Source organism: Sphaerodactylus townsendi, linkage group LG13 (assembly GCF_021028975.2).
Source record: "Sphaerodactylus townsendi isolate TG3544 linkage group LG13, MPM_Stown_v2.3, whole genome shotgun sequence".
Classification (NCBI taxonomy): domain Eukaryota; kingdom Metazoa; phylum Chordata; class Lepidosauria; order Squamata; family Sphaerodactylidae; genus Sphaerodactylus; species Sphaerodactylus townsendi.
Window position 1 is genome coordinate 34,238,013 of NC_059437.1, and position 18,563 is coordinate 34,256,575.

Below are 18,563 nucleotides of genomic sequence, written 5' to 3' on the forward strand. Positions count from 1 at the left end.
GGTTGAAAACATGTCCTCTTCCTATTCTTTGGCATGTTGTCTTTATATTCTCCTCTTTGTGTCTGACAGAGATATCTTGCAACGTGGAGGCTCAGCTGTAGATGCCGCCATTGCTGCCTTGATCTGCACCTCTGTCCTGAACCCCCAGAGCATGGGCTTAGGGGGTGGTGTCATCCTCACCATCTATAATGCATCCACAGGTAAGTAAGGTCAGTCCAATGTTGTCTCTACAGTGGATACTCAGTAAACAGATGCTAAAGGGTGCTGTCAGCAAACCAAGAGGTTTTTAGTGTGTCCTTTGTATTGTTTCTGTTGTTATCGGTAGCACCTCTTGCATATGTTTCAAGAAAGCTATACATTGCAGACTCTGCCAGCGTGCTCAGAAACTTGTCTCTCTCACACACACACGCCCTCCACATTGTACTTAATAACAAGCCCAAAGACGTTTTGGGGAGCTCAAACATTTGCTTTTGCAATTCTGTAATTTTAAGTCGGTCCTAATTAAAAGGTATTGCATAACTGTTGCTTTTCACAGTAAAGCAATATGATATGTGTAATTCTGATGTCCGTAGTTTATTCACATACAGTGTATGGGAAGAAAGCACGTCTTGTCAAAACTCGGGGAAATCTGTTAGGCCACCAGCACTGTCTGTCTGCTCCTTCAGCAGGGGCGTCACATGCGGCTTCCACAGATCTCTGAGCAAACCTGAGAGTCAAATAACGCATTATGTAGGGATCTATGATCAGATATCCCAATGCTTTCTTTAAGATTAAAAAAATTAGAAATGTGCTACAGGAAACCACACATTATTTCCCCAATAGAAATTATTACCACCATCCCTGGAGCTGCTTGAGGTGGGGGGGTTGGGGGGGGGTTGGTGAGTGGGAATAATTCCATGCTTAGTACAACAAGACTGGAGTCTGGGATGAGTCTTCGTGACATTGCCCCTGTTTAATTTCCAGGAAAGGTTGAGGTGATTAATGCTCGTGAGAAAGCCCCACAAGCAATTTCTAGAGGCTTGCTGAATCAGTGTCAACCCTCTTTCCTGCCAGGTAACAATGGGGTCTGAGGCACATCCCTTTATGTGAATGGATGGGGTGGGGTGGGTGGAAAGGAGGCCTCACTGCTAACTATTCTCTGTCTCATAAAAAGTTGTTAGTAGGTTGTATATTCCTCTGCCATGGAACTCAGGATGCTGGACCTTCTTTGTTCTGAAATGCTCCACTTGGGTCCTAGTGCCTACCTAGCCCTGCTCCCGCATCTGTTTGAAAGTTTGATAGTCGTTTATAATGAATTATAAATGCTGTTGTATCAAAGTACCATGTTCAATAATGCACAAAATAATGGTTTTGACAAAGGCAGCACGTAAAAATTAGTGATCATTCTCATATTTGTTCAAGACTATATTCTAATGCGGAAGCATACAATTTTCCCCACCTCTGAACCTCAACTGAGTGTACTGACATCTTTACCTGAGACAAAGTATAGGCAAGATTCTGATGTCTCTCTAAAAACTTCTAATTACTGGCAGACAGAAAACTGAACAGAAGTCCAGTGACGCCTTAAAGCCTAACAACATTTATTCTAATGTGAACTTTTATAAATCAGAGTTTACCTCCTCACAGTGGAAAGAAAAAAAAAGTTTCTTCATTGTTACTTGTTAGATTGCAGTAGGAGAAGGGAAAGAGGACTTGAGTAAAAAGAGGCCTGGTGGCATTACTCAGGTGTGCATCTCCTTGTTGGGGATCTGAACCTCTAGGGTAAGGAAGAACCTCTTTTCACAGGTTGGTGAAGCAAAAGGGCCATCAAGTGGGGTAAATCTATTGTGGAAGAGGCAATTTGAAGAAAGAAGCAGTAAAGTTTTATAGCATTATACAATGCTGATTTATTAATTTATAAGATTTATATCCCACCTTCTGGCACAATCAGGGCTGTATGTTAAGAGTGATCTATAAAGTTTCTAAAAAGAGATCCTGTTCATAATATGTGGCATCATACCTTAACCCTTTACTGAAGTTGGTGAATTCTTTCATGTTTCAAATTGCCTCCTACTTAATTGGTTTGCTATTAAATGTTGTTAGTCTTTAAGGTATGACTGGACTTCTGTTTTGTTTTGCTACAATCAGAAAACACAGCTATTCCTCTGGAATTTAGATAGAAAACTGTACAGGTTAATGAGCTCAGGTAGGAGCGTGTCCCATTGGTACTACATGCCTCAGAGATAAAGGTAGTCCCCAGTGCAAGCATCAAGCCATCACTGACCCATGGGGTGATATCACAACATTTACTAGGCAGACTATGTTTACAAGGTGGTTTGCCATGGCCTTCCCCACTTTACCCCCTGCAAACTGGGTAATTTTACCAACCTTGGAAGGATGGAAGGCTGAGTCAACCTTGTGCCGGCAACGTGACTCCCATCGGGATAGAACTCAGGTTGGGAGCAGAGATTTGATTACAGTACTGCAGCTTACCCCTCTGTGCCACTCATGCCCCAAACGGCTATAATTTTTCATATACTGATAGAAATTCAGCCTCAAAGTAATGCCCCCCCTTTTTTTTAACTGAAAGAGGCACAACAAGAAATGTCTTGTCCAGAGACTACAAGATCTGCTCCAAAACTTCCAGTCATAAAGATCAGGTCTAGATCCCCACTGCTTTTCAGTGACAACTAGGATTGTTAGATGTCCTTTAATCCTGGCACAATGCTAGAGGATCATCAGTAAGAACCAGAGAGTTGTCTGAATAGATTTAACAGTATGATGAAGATGATGTTATCCATTCAGTCGTTCTCGACCCTTGGCAACCCGATATGCAAGCTCTTTCCACATTTTTCTATTAAGTACTGCTTCCTTCAGCTAGTTGATGCTCATGCCTGTATCAGCTTTTAACAGTATACTGATATATTATCTCTAAGTTTAGTCTGTGGAAAACTTCAGCAGTATGGGTGATGGTATAATATTAAACATGCATGTTTTAGGAGCGCAGTGGATTGCAGTTCCTGGGGAACTTCGTGGGTATGAAGAAGCCCACAAGCGCTATGGCAAATTGCCGTGGAAGACACTGTTCACACCCACTATCGAGCTCCTTGAGTCCGGAATCAAGATACCAAGGGTTTTAAGCTTATTTCTCATGGAGCCGATGTTACAGAGACATTTGAAAAACTCTTCTTTAAGGTAAGAGAATCCCATTAAAATATCCACACATATGGTGCCCACAGGATAGAAATGTCCCATTTGGATTTCTCATTACTAAACCCTTGGGAGTGGCAAGAATTCAGACATCTGATTCCCTCATGACAATTGACTTTGCTTGATGTCCCTCAACTGGAAGCCCAGGGATTCAACCTGGCCTTGATCCCAGCTCACAGTCCCTTATTGCCCCCTCTACCAGTGTAAGGGGCACCCCCATCCGGCGGAGGGGCAGAAGCACCAGTGGCTGGCTGCCCCTTCGTTCCATGGTGGTGAAACCCAAAAGTCCAGGCTGCTGCACAGCAACTCTGGTGTTCACTCAGATGCTGGCCTGCAGAGGGTGGAGGGGCTGGCCAGGGCATTCCAACAGTAGTCAGCTTCCATCAGTGTTTCAACCTGGGAATGCTGAACTTTTGGCGCATCAGATATTGGCAGCAATTGAGTGATTCAGGCAGTGGCAGGGATTTTGAGTTTCCCTCCCTTCTGCTCTGCTTGAAGCCCCTTTGGAGGCAGCGTGGTGCTGCTTTTGTCATGCTGCCTCTGGCTGCTGCATTGCTCCCCCTAAAATTGGATTGCTTGATCCCAGTCCTCATTAAATCCAATATCTGAATCCTGTGGACAAGAAACTAGTTCCATATACATATTTGCCCATCTTCAGAGAGAACACAACTGCATGCCAGGCACAATTGAGGTAGTGCCATGATTCATTGGTAGACTCCCGTTTTGCATACAGAAGGTCCCAGGTTCAATCTTAAAGCTTTGATTAGCTTGTATTTGGGAAGAACCTTTCTGTGCCTGAGACAACAAACAATATGGACTGGTGCTCTGATTTGGCATAAGGCATTTTTATATGTACACAATTCAGTGAAAGTTGACCACTGCTATTGCCACAAAACCAAATTGTAAGCCATTGGCTTTGAAGGGGCTTTTAGCTGCAATTGCATTACACTACATTGCCCCCACACTACAGAGAGATATGAAACTTGGAGGCAGATTGCTGCATCAGAGCAGAAGTGGTAAGTTCTCTCTGGCTTCAGGCTTTGGGGGGACCCCACTCTCTCTGCAAATATGTGAGTCTGCTTGTTGCAGATTCTGCTACTGTTAGGATCCAGAATGGGAAGCTGATGGGCAATGAACATCCTCTCTCTTTCAGCAAACTGTTTTTAAATGACGGCAATATCCTGCAAGAAGGACAGACCCTTCACTGGCCAGCCCTGATAGAAACCCTGAAAGCAGTGGCAGAAAATGGAGCCGGCGAATTTTACACAGGGAAGACAGCAGAGAAGTTGGTGGAGGATGTGAGAAAGGAAGGTAGGCAACCAAGATGTCTCCTAACAAGCCGTGTTACTCTTCTTAAGATTCTGCCTCCAGCTCTTCCTTCCTCTTTGTATTAGTTTTTGGCTCCTCACCCTAAGCTCAAATCAGTGGAGTCTTTCACAGTGAGTGTTGGAGTGTTCCTCGACCCCATTGCTGTTTGGCATACAGGAAGGACTGAATCATGAATCTTCTTGAGAAGGTCTTGATGAAGGTAATGAAGTTATTAATTAGTGCCAATTGATATTAAAGCTATGCTGTCTTAATTCAGCAGGTGGGAAGAGCAAGGCCTTTCCAGTAGGGGTCCCAGCAGTCTGGAACAATGCTCCTCTTGTTTTGAAAAAGGGAAGCTCAGAAATGACCCCGCCTCTTATATTCCAATTGGCAGAGAACATGATTGAACATATTATGAAATCACTAGCAGCAAAGCCCATTTTATGTTCCAATAAAATGGGCTCTAGAAAATGTGGGGAGAGCAGACAGGAAACTGATTGGGCAGGATCACACACATAACTAACCCAGGAAATAGAGAACACAACGTCTGAAAAGATTTTAAGAATCCCAACACAGAATTTGCAATTTTCACTGCTACTGCACAGAGGCAACAGTTCTTCTGTGAGCTGTCCATTTTCTTTTTCAAACCAGCACTGCTAACTTTTAGTACCGTTCAGTGAGTTCCTCGGGTTAACAGAAGCAGAGCTGAAACAATTCTCCAGCCTCACAGACCATTTCTCCCTCTCCCTAAGGTATTTGCCATCTTCCACTCACCCTGCCTCCTCCACCCACCCACCTGTGCCAGAGGGACTTCCCGACCCCCAGAAACATCCTCTCCAGAATGTGAGCAGAGCCAGGGAGGTGGCTGGTGGCAGAAGGGGGAACCATGAGTCTGTGATTGAGGCATCTTGGGGACATTAGGGAGCGAGTGAGACCTTGGCTCTGTAACCCCACCCTTCACCTTAAACAGGCAGGAATTCAACAAGGGCAGCTCAGTGCTGGCAAAGGACGCTTCCGTTTCAATTTGACAGAGGTCAAGACAGGGAGGAAAGGGGAGAGTCCTCCTCTTCCATTGGCGGTCTAGACCGCGTGTGGACACCAGACCTGCACCACCTCCCCGGAACATATGGAAAAGAACTGGAAGTGCTGGCTCATAATCTTTTGGCTGCAGTTCAAGGCTAACTTACTGGGCGCTCTGCACATGCTTTGCACCACTGTTCTTAATGTTTGGCTCTTGTGACTCACCCAGGCCTGAATACCAACCTCCTTCCTCCTCTCTAGTTCCCACTGGAGACACTGGGAGGCCTTGCCTGCCTCCAGAGCCCATGGCTTCTAACCTGCGCGGAGCTGGGGCCCCACAGGAGTCTCACTGGCCCGGTTCAACATGATGAAGCACTGCTTGTTCCAGTTGCAGGCTTTGGCCACCCGGCTCAGGACACAGCAGCTGGACCTGGAATGTAGAGGCTGGTGCCCCAGAGAGACTTGTTCACTGTTTGGGGGTTGGATTGGGCTGGGCGAATGAGGGAAGGAGGAGCTTTTTTCAGACCTTGCGGATCATTGGTGGCTTACTGGCGGTTCTTGGCAGGGCTTGACATGGTCGAGGCTGCACTGGGTATGTGCCCACCAGTGCTGCAAAAGGGCCAGGTGCAGGGAGGCAAAGAATACAGAGAACGGAAGGGTCTCTCAGCAGCTGTCTCTCTTTCCTCCATCCCTGGTCCAGACACTTTGGGCTTGCCTCGGTGCAACCCCCACTAGCTCGGTCAGCCGCCACCTCTTGCCAGCTCTGCTCCTCTTCCTCTTCGGCCTGTATTTCCTGCGTTGGTGGCAGCAGTGCCAGCTCACCCACCCACTGCATCTCTCTGGCTCATTGTTTTGGCCTCTACTCCTCTCCTTCCTGGGACTCCATTTCCATATCTCTCTCTCTCTCTCTCTCTCTCTCTCTCTCACGCACGCACGCACGCACGCACGCACGCACGCACGCACGCACGCACGCACGCACGCACGCACTGACTGGATCAGAACTGTCAGGAGCTAACATAGAAAAAGATCTTGGAGCCATGGTCATTAGTTCATTAGAAATGTTAACTCTGTATTTGACTGCAGGGAAAAAAAAGCCAAATTTCACACTAGTGATTATTAGAAAAAAGGATTGAAAATAAAATACAAAGGGCATTTATGTAAACCTGTGCAGCAAAATTTCAAATGCTGTGCATTATTTGGTTGCCCCATCTCAAAATAAGTGTGTGTGTGTATTTGTACAGTTTCAAAAAGTACAGAAAAGGAAAATCATAATGATAAATCCTTTGAACCCCTTTATCTGCATAGAGAGCTAAGCAGCTTGGAGCTTTGTTGCAAGAAATGATAGAAGGCTTGGGTGTTCCAAACACCACAACCACACTCACGGGTCTTGTTTAGCCTCTACAAATAGAAATGCTTGCTGTAGTATCTTTCATGACTTTAAATGCACTTTTTGATGTGGACATTTCAGTATGCTCATTTTCTCAGCTTTCATTTTCAGCACTGTTCAAAAGGTATATAATTAGGAATGCAAACAAAAGCACATGTTTATTCTGAATTGCTGAAGGCCCCCCCCCCCCCCCACTTGTTTAGAGTCCTACCATTCAGAAGAATGTAGTGGAAGCAGGGACAGGGCAGGATATACGGCAGCCCTGGAACAACCTGAGAACCTGACAACTATTAGAATGGGTACAGGGTCTCACATTGTTGTCTTTCCCGTGGTCTTTCCCGTGGTTCCAAGCCAAATGGCCTGATGGTACTGCCAGCAGCACAATAGCCCTCTAGCTGCTGACCACCAATGGCCATCTGGGGCAGTGGCACACTTGGAACTTTACTAGTAAGCAAAAGGGACAGTCTATCTGTGAGTAAGAGAGCTCTCTTTAACCTCAGGGGCAGAGCTGATACAGCACATTCCTATGCAGAGTTACTCTAGTCTAAGGCCATTGAAATGAATGGGCTTAGACTGGAGTATCTCTCTTTAGGATTGTACTGTTAATCTGTACTAAATGCTTTTGACTGAAAACAAATTTGTTTGAGAACCAAACTCCGCATGGCAGAAGAGGAGATTAGGGGACAGACCTGTCCGTATTTTAGCAGTAAGGAAGGGGGTGCTATTCAGGTCGAGGCTGCAATTTAGGGGGGATATTTAAGCCTTACCTCCATTGGGTAAATAGCGAGATGTATATGACTCAGACAGTAGTAGAGAAAAGTTCCAAAGTTAACATGCTTGCTGTAAGATTTTCACAATGTTGTTCTCTTGTTTCACCTTTCAGGTAGCATTTTGACATTGGATGACCTCAGGAGTTATCATGCTGAAGTTGTTAACCCCTTGAATATTTCACTGGGTGAATACACTTTGTATTCTGCTCCCTCACCAGCAGCAGGGCCCATTCTCTTCTTCATCCTTAACGTCCTGAAAGGTAAATGGTGGAACCAGAGCTGCCTGGCCCCTTCTGTGCTGCTGTGTAGCCAGAAAGAGATGCTCTGCCCAGTCTGTCATGGTGCTCAGGTATTCTACATCTCTGGACTGATGAACTGACTACAGACTATAAAAATTACAGCCTGGTCTTTGTCAGACTGCATTATTAGACAACCCTGACCTAAATGGGCCAAGGCTAGCCTGATCTCGTCACATCTCAGAAGCTAAGCAAGGTTGGTCCCTGATCAGTACTTGGACAGGAGACCACCAAGGAATTTCAGCTATGCAGAGGAAAGCAATAGCTGACCACCTTAGTTAGTCTTTTGCCTTGAAACCCCTATTGGGTTGCCATAAGTTGACTGCGACTTGACGGCACTTTCCCCTTACACACATTGTCAGATAAACCATTTGAATTAGAAAGTAATGCTTAGTGAGAATTGCCTCCTGAACTTTTCTTTTTCAAACTCATCTTCCATTTATTACTAATTGGTGAATTTGAATGGTATACAGCCAATTTAGTTTTGCAACATGGGCCAGTTTACTATTCATTTTTGCTTCCTGTGGCCAGGGCTTGCACAGAAGTGAATAGCAAGCATCATATGAATAAATAGTCAATGTATGTTTTGGGCATGTGAAAATTAATTGAGGGGGAGTATGTGAAGTCCCAGACAAAAGACAAAGGAGCAACCAGTTGCTGCTTTCAACCTAAAGGACACAGGAGGAGTCTGACTCAAAGACAAGCAGGAATAAGATAAGTCTTGCATTTTTATTAGATCTTCCAGACACTTCTTAAACACAGATTATTAAGTGCAGAGGTATCTGCAGTTCCCTCCACAGCATTATATTTTGGTGGCAGAATGGACCTGTGAGAACAGCTTTCTACAGCTAGGCTCAGTGTTGTATTCATTTGTTTCCTGGAAGGGTAATATTTTGTTTGGTTTCTGTGGCTGCTGTATTTATAAATGACTGTTGGGACCATGAAGAAGAATTGGATGAGCTGTTTGTTTAGAAGTGTGTCCCAACATGAGTTGAAGTGCTGGAGAATGTACATGCTCAACTTGTTCCAGATGTTCCAGATGTTCTTATTTCATTTCTATGCAACAACTGCTGCTATATCCAAAGATGCCCAAGGCAACGTATAAGTTACAATCTAATAAAACAATTTTGGGAGAAAAAAATCCTAAAACCATCTAAACACACACAGGAATAAACACAGTCAGTGCCATATCCCTTTAGTCCAATTCAAAGGACATCTGGAAGAGCAAAGGGTTCAGTCCACTTGGACCTGACTGCCTGAGATGATGCCAACCTCATTTCCTGGAGGAGAGAGTTCCGCAGTGGGAGGTAGTGGCAGAACAAGCTCTCTCGCAGGTCCCAGCCAACCTAATCTCAGCACCAGGGGACATAATTTCACTCCAATAGCAGAAATAATTTGACTTCCAGGGAACATCTTCCCAGTCTTGGAGGCATCTTCCCACTTGGCTGTGGCAGAGCTACTGGAGATCCCTGGCCCTGCGATGGTGCGGCTGGCCTCGACCCGGGCCAGGGCCTTTACGGCCCTGGCCCCTGCCTGGTGGAATGCTCTACCTCCAGCTGTCCGGGCCCTGCGGGACCTTGGTGAGTTCCGCAGGGCCTGCAAGACTGAGCTATTCCACCGGGCCTTTGGGGGGGCTGGCCGCGGTTTTATCACCCCCCACTGAAGCTGCCGTTTTCCATCTGGCCGGGCCCTGGTTTCCATCTTGGGCCGACCTATCCCCTCCCTCCGTTGGCCTGTAGATCGGGCGCTTTGATATTTCAACCGGTATGTAATTGAAACTGCTATTAAGTTTTATAGTTTTAAGTTTTAATGAATTAAGCTGCACTCCTGTATTTGATATGTTTTGTTGATTGTTGTTGAATGTGCAGCTATTCTGTGAGCCGCCTCGAGCCCTTCGGGGGTGAGGCGGCTTATAAATCCCATAATTAATTATGGGAACCATCATTCGCCTCTAGGTGGCCATCCACTTCCAGGACTGATCAGCTCAGATCTGAGCAGACTTTCACATATTCACTTTCCTCATCCCAGATCTGGCCTCATGCCATTCCTAGACACCATCATTCTACTCCCAGTGGGTCTGTCGTTCCACTTTGATCCATTCTGCTATGTTTCATGATCAATTTCTTGTTTTATTTGCTCCTTTATAGTGTTTCATTGTGGTTCAGTCAAACCAACTGAAGTCTATTGGCGTTCATGGCTCCCATTATATCCTATGAGCCTTCAAATAGCCCCCATATGTCTCCTTTATAGCAGCCCTGCTACACTGAGCATCAACAAGGTGCACATGGCTTTTCATCTGGAAGACATGGGTGAAGCTGTTGATACGGGAATACGTGGGGTGTGTGTGTGAGTGGTTTGTTACAAATGTTTCTGCCCTGGATTTTGCAGATTGTACTTGTAAATAGTTCCTAATGAAGCACAGCAGTTCTGAGGGCATGGCGGCTGCTTTCACAAGACAATAATTGAAACTCTGCCGCTCTTGTTATAAGCACAACACCATCATCCCCTCCCACCATAACAGGCAAGAAATTTCTCCCCATCAAGTCTACTTAGTAAATTAATACTTGTAGGAAGAGTCTGTGAGCTGTTGCCATGGGGCAAGGGGGGTACATATGTGTGCACATTCAGAAGTACATACCTGACTCCGGTAGAAGATCTTTTAGTCTAAATATACACAAGTGTGTTTGGAAGAGATGTTAAATAGATATGTTAAATAGTACTTCTGAATATAGCAAGTTAAATTCTATTTGCTAAAGAGGATAGGAAACAGAAATAGAAAACCATTCAAATGGTAAAGGAAGAAGTGAAATTATTTACCGTAGAAACAGCAACATTATCTACCGAGGATGAGTTTTCTGTTTGGGAAACTTGTTATAGCCATCAGTGTATGTACATTTCTTCAGCAAGGCAAACAGTGACTCCCTGTGGTCATTTCAGGTTGGGAAAATTGCAGGCGATAAGCTTAACCCTACTCTTCATGTCTGTGATCCTGATCTGAATTGTGTGCTGGGGAATTAAGTTCCAAACATGGATCTCTCAGCACATGTCTGTCAATAGGATCTGTGGCAGACATAGGAAGGATGCAAGGATATTGTATTGTGTCACTTGATTGTCAACTTCTCCCTAAGGCTCAAACTAGATGTTATACCTTACCTGGGTTGGGACATGGATGCCCATCCTGACTCACACAGAAAAACAGACTGTTTACCTGAGGAGCAACAAATGGACCCTCTGAGACCATTTCTGCTGTCAAAGAATGCCTCTCCTCCCCCATAACAGTGCTTCAGAATCCAACGGAGCCCTGTTAAGGTAAGATATCTTCATGTGACAGTATGTTGGGATGGGCACACTTGTCCCAACTCATGTAAGGTATAATGTCTAGTTTGAGCCTCGATTTCATAATGTTCTACAGGCTGGTCTTGGATGGTTCCCTCAGGCCTTATTGAAATTGGAGTGCACCTCTTACTTGATGCTTAAGTACATTCCTTACCACTTTTGGTCTTTTTGCTCAGTTCTGCCTGCTTTTCTCTACACCTGAACATCTTAATGGTGCTGCTGCCAGTCCAGGTTATCTATCAGGCAACAGTCAGGTCTTTTAGAAGCTGACTCCACTTTTTCTTGTTCTCTCCTGTACTGTCCTCCACAGCTAGTTTGCCTGGCCTTGTTCCATTCTGGTTGCGGTTTGGAGGTCTTGAGAGCAGCTTCAGCAAGTATTTCTGGCCACTCAACGCTCACCACCAGTTGTTGCTGGTTTTTCAGGGTTCAATTTCACCAAGGCGACCATGAACACACCCAGGGAGAAGGCTGAGGCTTACCACTATATTGCAGAGACTCTGAAGTTTGCTAATGCTCAGAAAAGAAAAGTGGAAGATCCTGCATTTTCCCATATGAAGAAGGTGGGCAGAGCTTGCTTGCAACTGTACAGCTGCCAGCTTCCCATTTTGGAGGTTGCTTGATTAAGAACCAACTCTGTTTTTAGGACGTTATTAGTGAGCTGGTATCGGATTCCTTTGCTAACCATGTCAGGGCGCAAATCGACGAGAGAGGGGACCATGCTGCCACCCACTACAACCTCACCCAGCTGGAAACAGTGGGTTTTGGCACCTCTCATGTGTCTGTCCTTGCTGAAGATGGCAGCGCTGTCTCGGTCACCAGCACCATCAACCACCCGTAAGTGGGGAGCAGGCCAGACTAGACAAGATGCTAGAAATTTCCAGTGAGATGTTCTGTGTCTCCAGGTTTCTTTTAATTGCAGCCATGGAGTTAAGGGCAGGGAGCAAGACAGATGGCGCTACAGTGTTAGGAGAGAGGGGGTATTTGCCTTTTCTCTTCTTACCACTTTTCTGAGGTAACCCTCCCCATAGTTCCTATTTGACTCACTTTATTTTCACTACTGGGGCAAGAATCAGCTTCTGGGTGGGAAATTTATGTCTAGGAAAATGCTGCTATGGTGACAAGGGGCCTTTCTGCATTTTCATTTTCTGTAAGTTCCTGTTTTATTGCGGGGGAAGGGGGTGTCAGAGGCTAATTCAGTATCAAACAGCTTTAAGTCTGGCATAAAAACCTGCAGTTTAAATCTGCTGAGAGTTGTGCTTGACTTAAAGCTGTTTGATATTGAATCAGCCACTGGAGGAAGCAAAACGTGTGCATGACTGACACATATCCTGCCTGAGGAAACAGAAACTTAGAAGCGAAGAAACCAGAATGGGAAAATGCCCATGGTTACCCTCTTCCGGAGTACTGCTACCTCGGTCATTTCTCCACCCACAAGCCCATACAGAGTGGATCCTATCAAAAGATATTTTAGAGAGCTGAAAGATCTGGTTAAGAATCTCCAACTTTTCTGCTCCTTTGCAGCGGTAACACAGTAGTATAAATGAAGCTATGAAAACAGGTTCTGCATAGATTACTAAGTCGAAAGGGTTGGGTTTTTTTTAGAAAATTCTATTGTACTGGGAAGACAGCAGCCTGTTTCTAATAAAAGCCCTTCCAAGGGAGTAATCCCAGGGTACCCGGGCAACTGTTGTCTCACTGACTGAGACCTTACAAGGTATTGAATCTTGCCCCTTTTCATCTGTGAATTCATGGCTCTGGTTGTTAGCAACAAAATCCAAGAGCCAGATATGCGGCTTCAGAGGTCAACAGAGGGAGCCTGCACAGGGAAAGCAATGGCAAGGTGGAAAGTGCGGTACAATTGTAGAGTGGGCAGACTGGACAACACTGTGGGGAGGAGACCAGTTGTGGGATTGAAGAGGAAGTAGATATTTACCTTATCTTGCCCAAGCCTCACAATTCTTGAATCTTCTTGGGACTTCCAGAGCATGTCTGTTTGATAGGACTGGAGCAGAGATGTGAGGGACATAAGGACTTTGTCATGTGTAGTTAGGCCCTCTGCTTAAAGTGCCTCGGCACTTTAAACAGACAAATGACAGGAAAAGAAGGGGTTAAGTTGCTCTTTCTCCTCCCCCTTTCCCTCCACTCCCCGTCTGAACCTTGCACAGCTGCTTTTCATTTGTTTAATGTTGGGAAGAAGAATTGTGGGACTACAGCCTTGTTTGGATGTTGGCATTCTGTTTGTCTCCATTTTCAATGGAGTTTGGCCAATGCTGGTGTGCAGTATTGGTGATCCCAGAAGGTATCCTGTTGTTCTGTTCTGTTGTAGTAGAATAGTACCTCCTGCTGATGCCCTCAGATCTATGCTCATTCTCTCTCTCATTCACACACTTAGGTTTGGGTCGATGGTGTATTCCCAGAGCACCGGGATCATCTTAAATAATGAACTTGCTGACTTCTGCCTGAAGAAGTCCAACAAAGAGATATTTCCAGGTGAGCTCTATCTCCTCTCTCAAGGAGGAGTGAATGATCAGCCCTCCTTGTGAATCTGAACTGCTGCATTAAAACCACAAAAAGCTAATTTACTAGCCTGGAGCAGCATGGTCCACAAAATGGGGGTCGTTTTGTAATCTTTCTCCCCATGAAGGAGTGTTCAAGACATACTTGACAGATTGACAGATGGCAAAAAGGGAACACTTCTTAACAGAGAAATGTATTGTCTCTGTGCCTTCTGTTCCTAATCAAAGCACCCTGCTGTTCTCCAGAATTTTACAAATAAGATTCTACATGCAGTGCAGTGCACTGCTTTTGGGGGTTTTGATTTTTTAAAATCGATGCCAGATGCCTCTGTTCAGGCAAGTCAGTAACGCTATTGCATCCTCATTTTGCAGGAGAGATGCCTCCGTCTTCCATGTCACCAGCCATCCTTCTTTCCAGAAATGGGGAGTCCAAGCTGTTGATTGGAGGCTCCGGTGGGACTCTTATCACTCCTGCTGTAGCCCTGGTGAGTGTGCCTCTGTTCTCCTACCCCCTGGAATCTGCATTTGAAACAATTTCCCTATTAGCTGCTGTACACCAAACTATTTTTGACTTAAAGCTATAACCTACTTTTCTAGTAATGTTCCTCAATAGTGGGTCTCCTATAGGATGACAGCTCTTTTTTTAAAAAAAAATCACACTATATGAAAATTATATCAAGCTCAGCTTCTCTAGACACCATTTTCACCAGCATTTAAATATTTGCAGGCCTTGTGTGAGGTCATAAGAGTGGTTGCAGGTATGTTGCATGAGCAGTATACAGCCCCCCGCCCCCCACGACTTGTGCATAGTCAAGAACAGGAAATAGGGCCTCTGTCCACCTGCAAGCTACACCTTCAGGTAGTTGTCACTGTTCCATCACCACAAGGCAGGAAAGATACCCACCAGTAAGGGAGCCAAGGGCGTCCCTGTTTGCCCTGCCATTACCGCTGTCTTTGGGTGATCTTCCCCATCCCAGCCCCAAAGGACATAGGGAACCTAAGACTTGTGTTTCTAGCTGTGTCCCACCAGATATCTCTGGAAAATCTACATGTAAGACATGATGTAAAATAATCCTTCCAGGTTGGTTATCTCCCCACCACCAGCATCTGGTATTCAGAGAGATGCCATTTCCTTCTGTAGTTTCCTTTGAGCTGCTGTGACTAATATCTGCTGACAGTAGTTGCGTAGCACCAAGGGGACAGGGGGTGCGTGATGCACTGTGTGCGTGTTGGTGCGGGGTGGGTGGGGGCGTGGCAGGGGCCCAGGGTGCAGTTCCCCCTTGCTACGGCTCTGACTGACAGATAGGTCTCCTTTACCAAACGCCTCTGACTGCCAGGCTCATTCAATTGCAGGTGATTGCAAACAAGCTGTGGTTTGGGTATGAGCTAGATGATGCCATCCAGGCGTCTGTTCTCTTTGCTGATGAGAGCAACTCAATCAAAGTTGAGCAACGCTTTGATAAGGTGAGTCCCTAACCAGCTTCCACTGCTTGTCTGGAACTGGAATGTGGTGCCAGAAGTTGGGGGCGGGGTGTGTGCAAGAAACAACATTGATGTAATTGATTGCCTGATTTGTTGGTGGAATCAGAAATGTTGGGCATCATTCCCGCATGCCATCTTTCACTCCCCAAACCAGAGCTGCTGTCTCCTCAGCTCCACTCTGCTGATTGCTCAGCTTGGCAGCCCATTCCCAGCAATGCTAATTAGTGAGTGGAGTTTCCACAGGCGTGCCCCAGACATGTTGTGGCCTTAATGTAGGCCTCAGCTCTCAAGCAGATTAGTGTATCAGCCTCTGAAGAGTGAAAGTAAGGTTTAACCCTCCCCCTTGAAGGCTCACAAAATTGCTCAGTGAGGGAAGGGAGCTGTTAATTATGTTTGCCTAGCCCTGCTTCCCACCCACCCCCACCCCAACTTCTGTATTCATTTTCTCTCAGCCTAGCTCTCCTCTCCTGAGAAGGATGAGATAAAAAGACACTAAATAAATAAATCTGTGCTGTCACACAACTCCCATCCACTTTAGCACAGGGTCTGTGCAGGAGAACTACCTAGCTGTGTGCCCTGTGACTCCTCTTGGTCTGACCCTCTTTCTGCTTCTGCCATGAAGGGCGCATGAAGAATGCCTCAAACCCACTTCCTGCAAAGACTATCCCACTTTGCCTGATACCATGGCTCATTTTGTAAGAATTGTTCCCAATACAGCTGCGCCTGAATCCATATCCATGACTGGACCGGGTTTAACTCTGGCCTTCCGCTTCTTCTCTTGCAGGACGTTCTAAAGAGACTGCAAGAAAAGGGACACAAAATCTCTGTTGCAAACAGGACACTGAATGTGGTGCAAGGGATTTCAAAGGAAGGCCACTGCATCTTTGCTTACTCTGATCCGAGGAAGCTAGGGGAGGCATCCGGCTATTAATCCTGCCCAGGCAAAGAGACTGTGGAGTGTCAAGAGCCTTGGAGGCACCTTTGCTGAGTGTTGCAGGGAAGAGGCTGCAGCTTTGAAACAGCGAGGCTGTCCCGTCTGCATCCATCACAAAGCCAAACAGACAACCTCACAGGAGCCTTGCCTTCTATGCCTTTCCTTCTGCAAGCTGAAACAATGCAAAAAAAATTATATATATATTTGTAAACGAGAACAGCTGTTTAGAAATGACAGCCAGAGCCTCACGCAACCCTTCTGCCACAGCCTGCTGGGAGGAGAGAGAACAAGAGTTGGATTCTTTCTCCTTTCTTTTGTCTATCCTTTCTTGCACACTTCGGATGTTCTTTTCCAGCGTAGTAGGACTGTGTGAATGGAGCTGGCTCCACTGCATCAGGGGGTGGGGGAGAAAAATAGGAGCATGTTCTGAGCCAATTGTTTTTTCCTAATGGAATGCCCACATGCCAAATGGGAGGACAGAGCCTTATGAACGAATTGCCACTGTGCACTAAAAGATGTCTGTGGAAAGGAAGGTGCAGTAGTTACCAAACTGAGCCATACTTTACTCTGCACCTCAGTACTGCTAGCATTCTGGTAACCGTCCTAAAGTTGCTTTTTCAATGCTGTTGAGGCTTGTTCCAGTGGAGACTGCCTTTCCTGGAATAATGTGATCTTTTTACCCCCTCCCTTACAGAAGAGATAGCAAGGCTACTGTTGTCAAATACTGTTCTAGGATAAGTACACCTTTCTATTTTCTTATTAGATTATGATAGAGGAGTTTTTGCCCCAAAATAATGAATGATTAGACTAGTTCCAGGGATCAGTGAATGAGTGTAGGTGGCACACTCATGTCCTCCAACAGCCTTGAGGTCTATGAATGCAACCACCAGAATGCTCTCATTCAAGTTAGTGTACTTGTCTATCAAGAACTGGAGGGTTCAGCAATCAGCAGCAGCACTAGTGCCTTTCTGGAATCCAGCCTGTTCTTAATCCAGAATTGCCTCTTCTTCCAACAAGCTTCCTACTACAGATAACAAACTAATAGGACAGCAATTATGCAGATCCAAAATATCACCCTTTTTGTAGATTGACACAATTATCATATGGTGTCTTATTGATCTGGGTAGAAATAGGTGCTGGAATTATTTAAATTGTTTTTGAGCAGCTCTGTGTTTCGTTACTGTTATATGTCCTAACTTGCCTATGTTTACAACAAATTGCCCTCTTAATTGCCTTATAATCAGCATCAAACGACTCCTCTCACTTTATCCGGTACCTATGGTCTGCAAAAGGGATGTATACAGTAGTTGAAACAGCCTCTATCATCTATCCAGAGCTGGAAAAGAGGATGTTAAGTTGCCTAGCCTCAAAACCTGTCATAAAGCTCACCACTTCCTTCTCAGTACTTTATTCCATCTTAAAAGTCTGATTATCAAAATTTTGACTTAGTCGGTAACAAAAAACAGATGAGGAAAATATATTTCCTTGCAAATTTAACACAAGTTGTAAGGGTACATGGTCAGTAACACAAAGTTTTGATTACATTCAACAACTAGAGTTGCAAGTAGATGAGTACGCACCATGTTGCTTGCTGTCACCGCTAAGGAAACTCTGCTAACATGCAAACAAGTCTGTGTGCCTGTGCGATTTGGTCTTTGAGGCCCTTGCCTTAAGCTTGGTCTTGTATTTTGAGGGAAAAATCTGCTTTTGTACGATAGCTTTACTCAGGTGCTTGCAGATTTTGACATCCTAAGTAAAATTCTGGCTCATGGGAGTTTAAGCCAGAGGAAACTGAGCCATGCAGGCATAAATATATATTTGGTGGCTTTATTACAAAGGCAGTAGCGGCAGTCTGATTGTAAGATTTTGGCCGGGGATCAGGGATGGATTGCCCAATGAAAGGATATCCATGCAAGAATTCATAGTTCTTTCAAGTGCATATTCTACAAAATTATATTTTTAATAAAAATAAGTTTTACTGGCTCTCTTTTATGTTTCTTTCTCAGCTAAGTACTTTTAAAAAAACACACCTTACTCATTTGAGGCTTGTCATAGGCTACAAATTGTTGCCTTAACACCTTCCTCTCCTGTTGGCCTCTACTTTTGACAGTTATGATGACACATTCCACCACCACACATGCTGGCACACAGTTACCAATCCTGGGGAGATGTAGGAGTGTGTTGTGAAGGGATACCTCCCAAGAATGAGAAAGACTAGTTGAGAGGATGTGGAGAAACAACCTAGTCCTGAAGAGAGGACAGGGAAGCAACATCAAAACCATTCAGTAGAACTCTTCTGAAGAAAAACAATTTGCCTTCGTCTCA

At 45.2% G+C, this 18,563-nt stretch overlaps 1 protein-coding gene across 2 annotated transcripts in view; it reads left to right on the top strand.

Annotated features, from left to right (window-relative positions):
- Positions 1-18,230, top strand: part of GGT5 (gamma-glutamyltransferase 5) — a 38,069-nt gene extending 19,839 nt beyond the window's left edge. The window contains exons 2-12 of one of the 2 annotated variants that reach the window (XM_048514949.1): positions 70-200; positions 964-1,053; positions 2,979-3,174; positions 4,343-4,500; positions 7,788-7,934; positions 11,730-11,866; positions 11,950-12,140; positions 13,699-13,796; positions 14,195-14,307; positions 15,176-15,286; positions 16,089-18,230. In XM_048514949.1, coding sequence (XP_048370906.1) covers positions 70-200; positions 964-1,053; positions 2,979-3,174; positions 4,343-4,500; positions 7,788-7,934; positions 11,730-11,866; positions 11,950-12,140; positions 13,699-13,796; positions 14,195-14,307; positions 15,176-15,286; positions 16,089-16,235 — 1,519 coding nt within the window. In that variant the 3' untranslated portion in view covers positions 16,236-18,230. The remainder of the gene's footprint in view (positions 1-69; positions 201-963; positions 1,054-2,978; positions 3,175-4,342; positions 4,501-7,787; positions 7,935-11,729; positions 11,867-11,949; positions 12,141-13,698; positions 13,797-14,194; positions 14,308-15,175; positions 15,287-16,088) is intronic. The other variant, XM_048514950.1, reaches the window with a different exon arrangement.
- Positions 18,231-18,563: the final 333 nt, after the last annotated feature.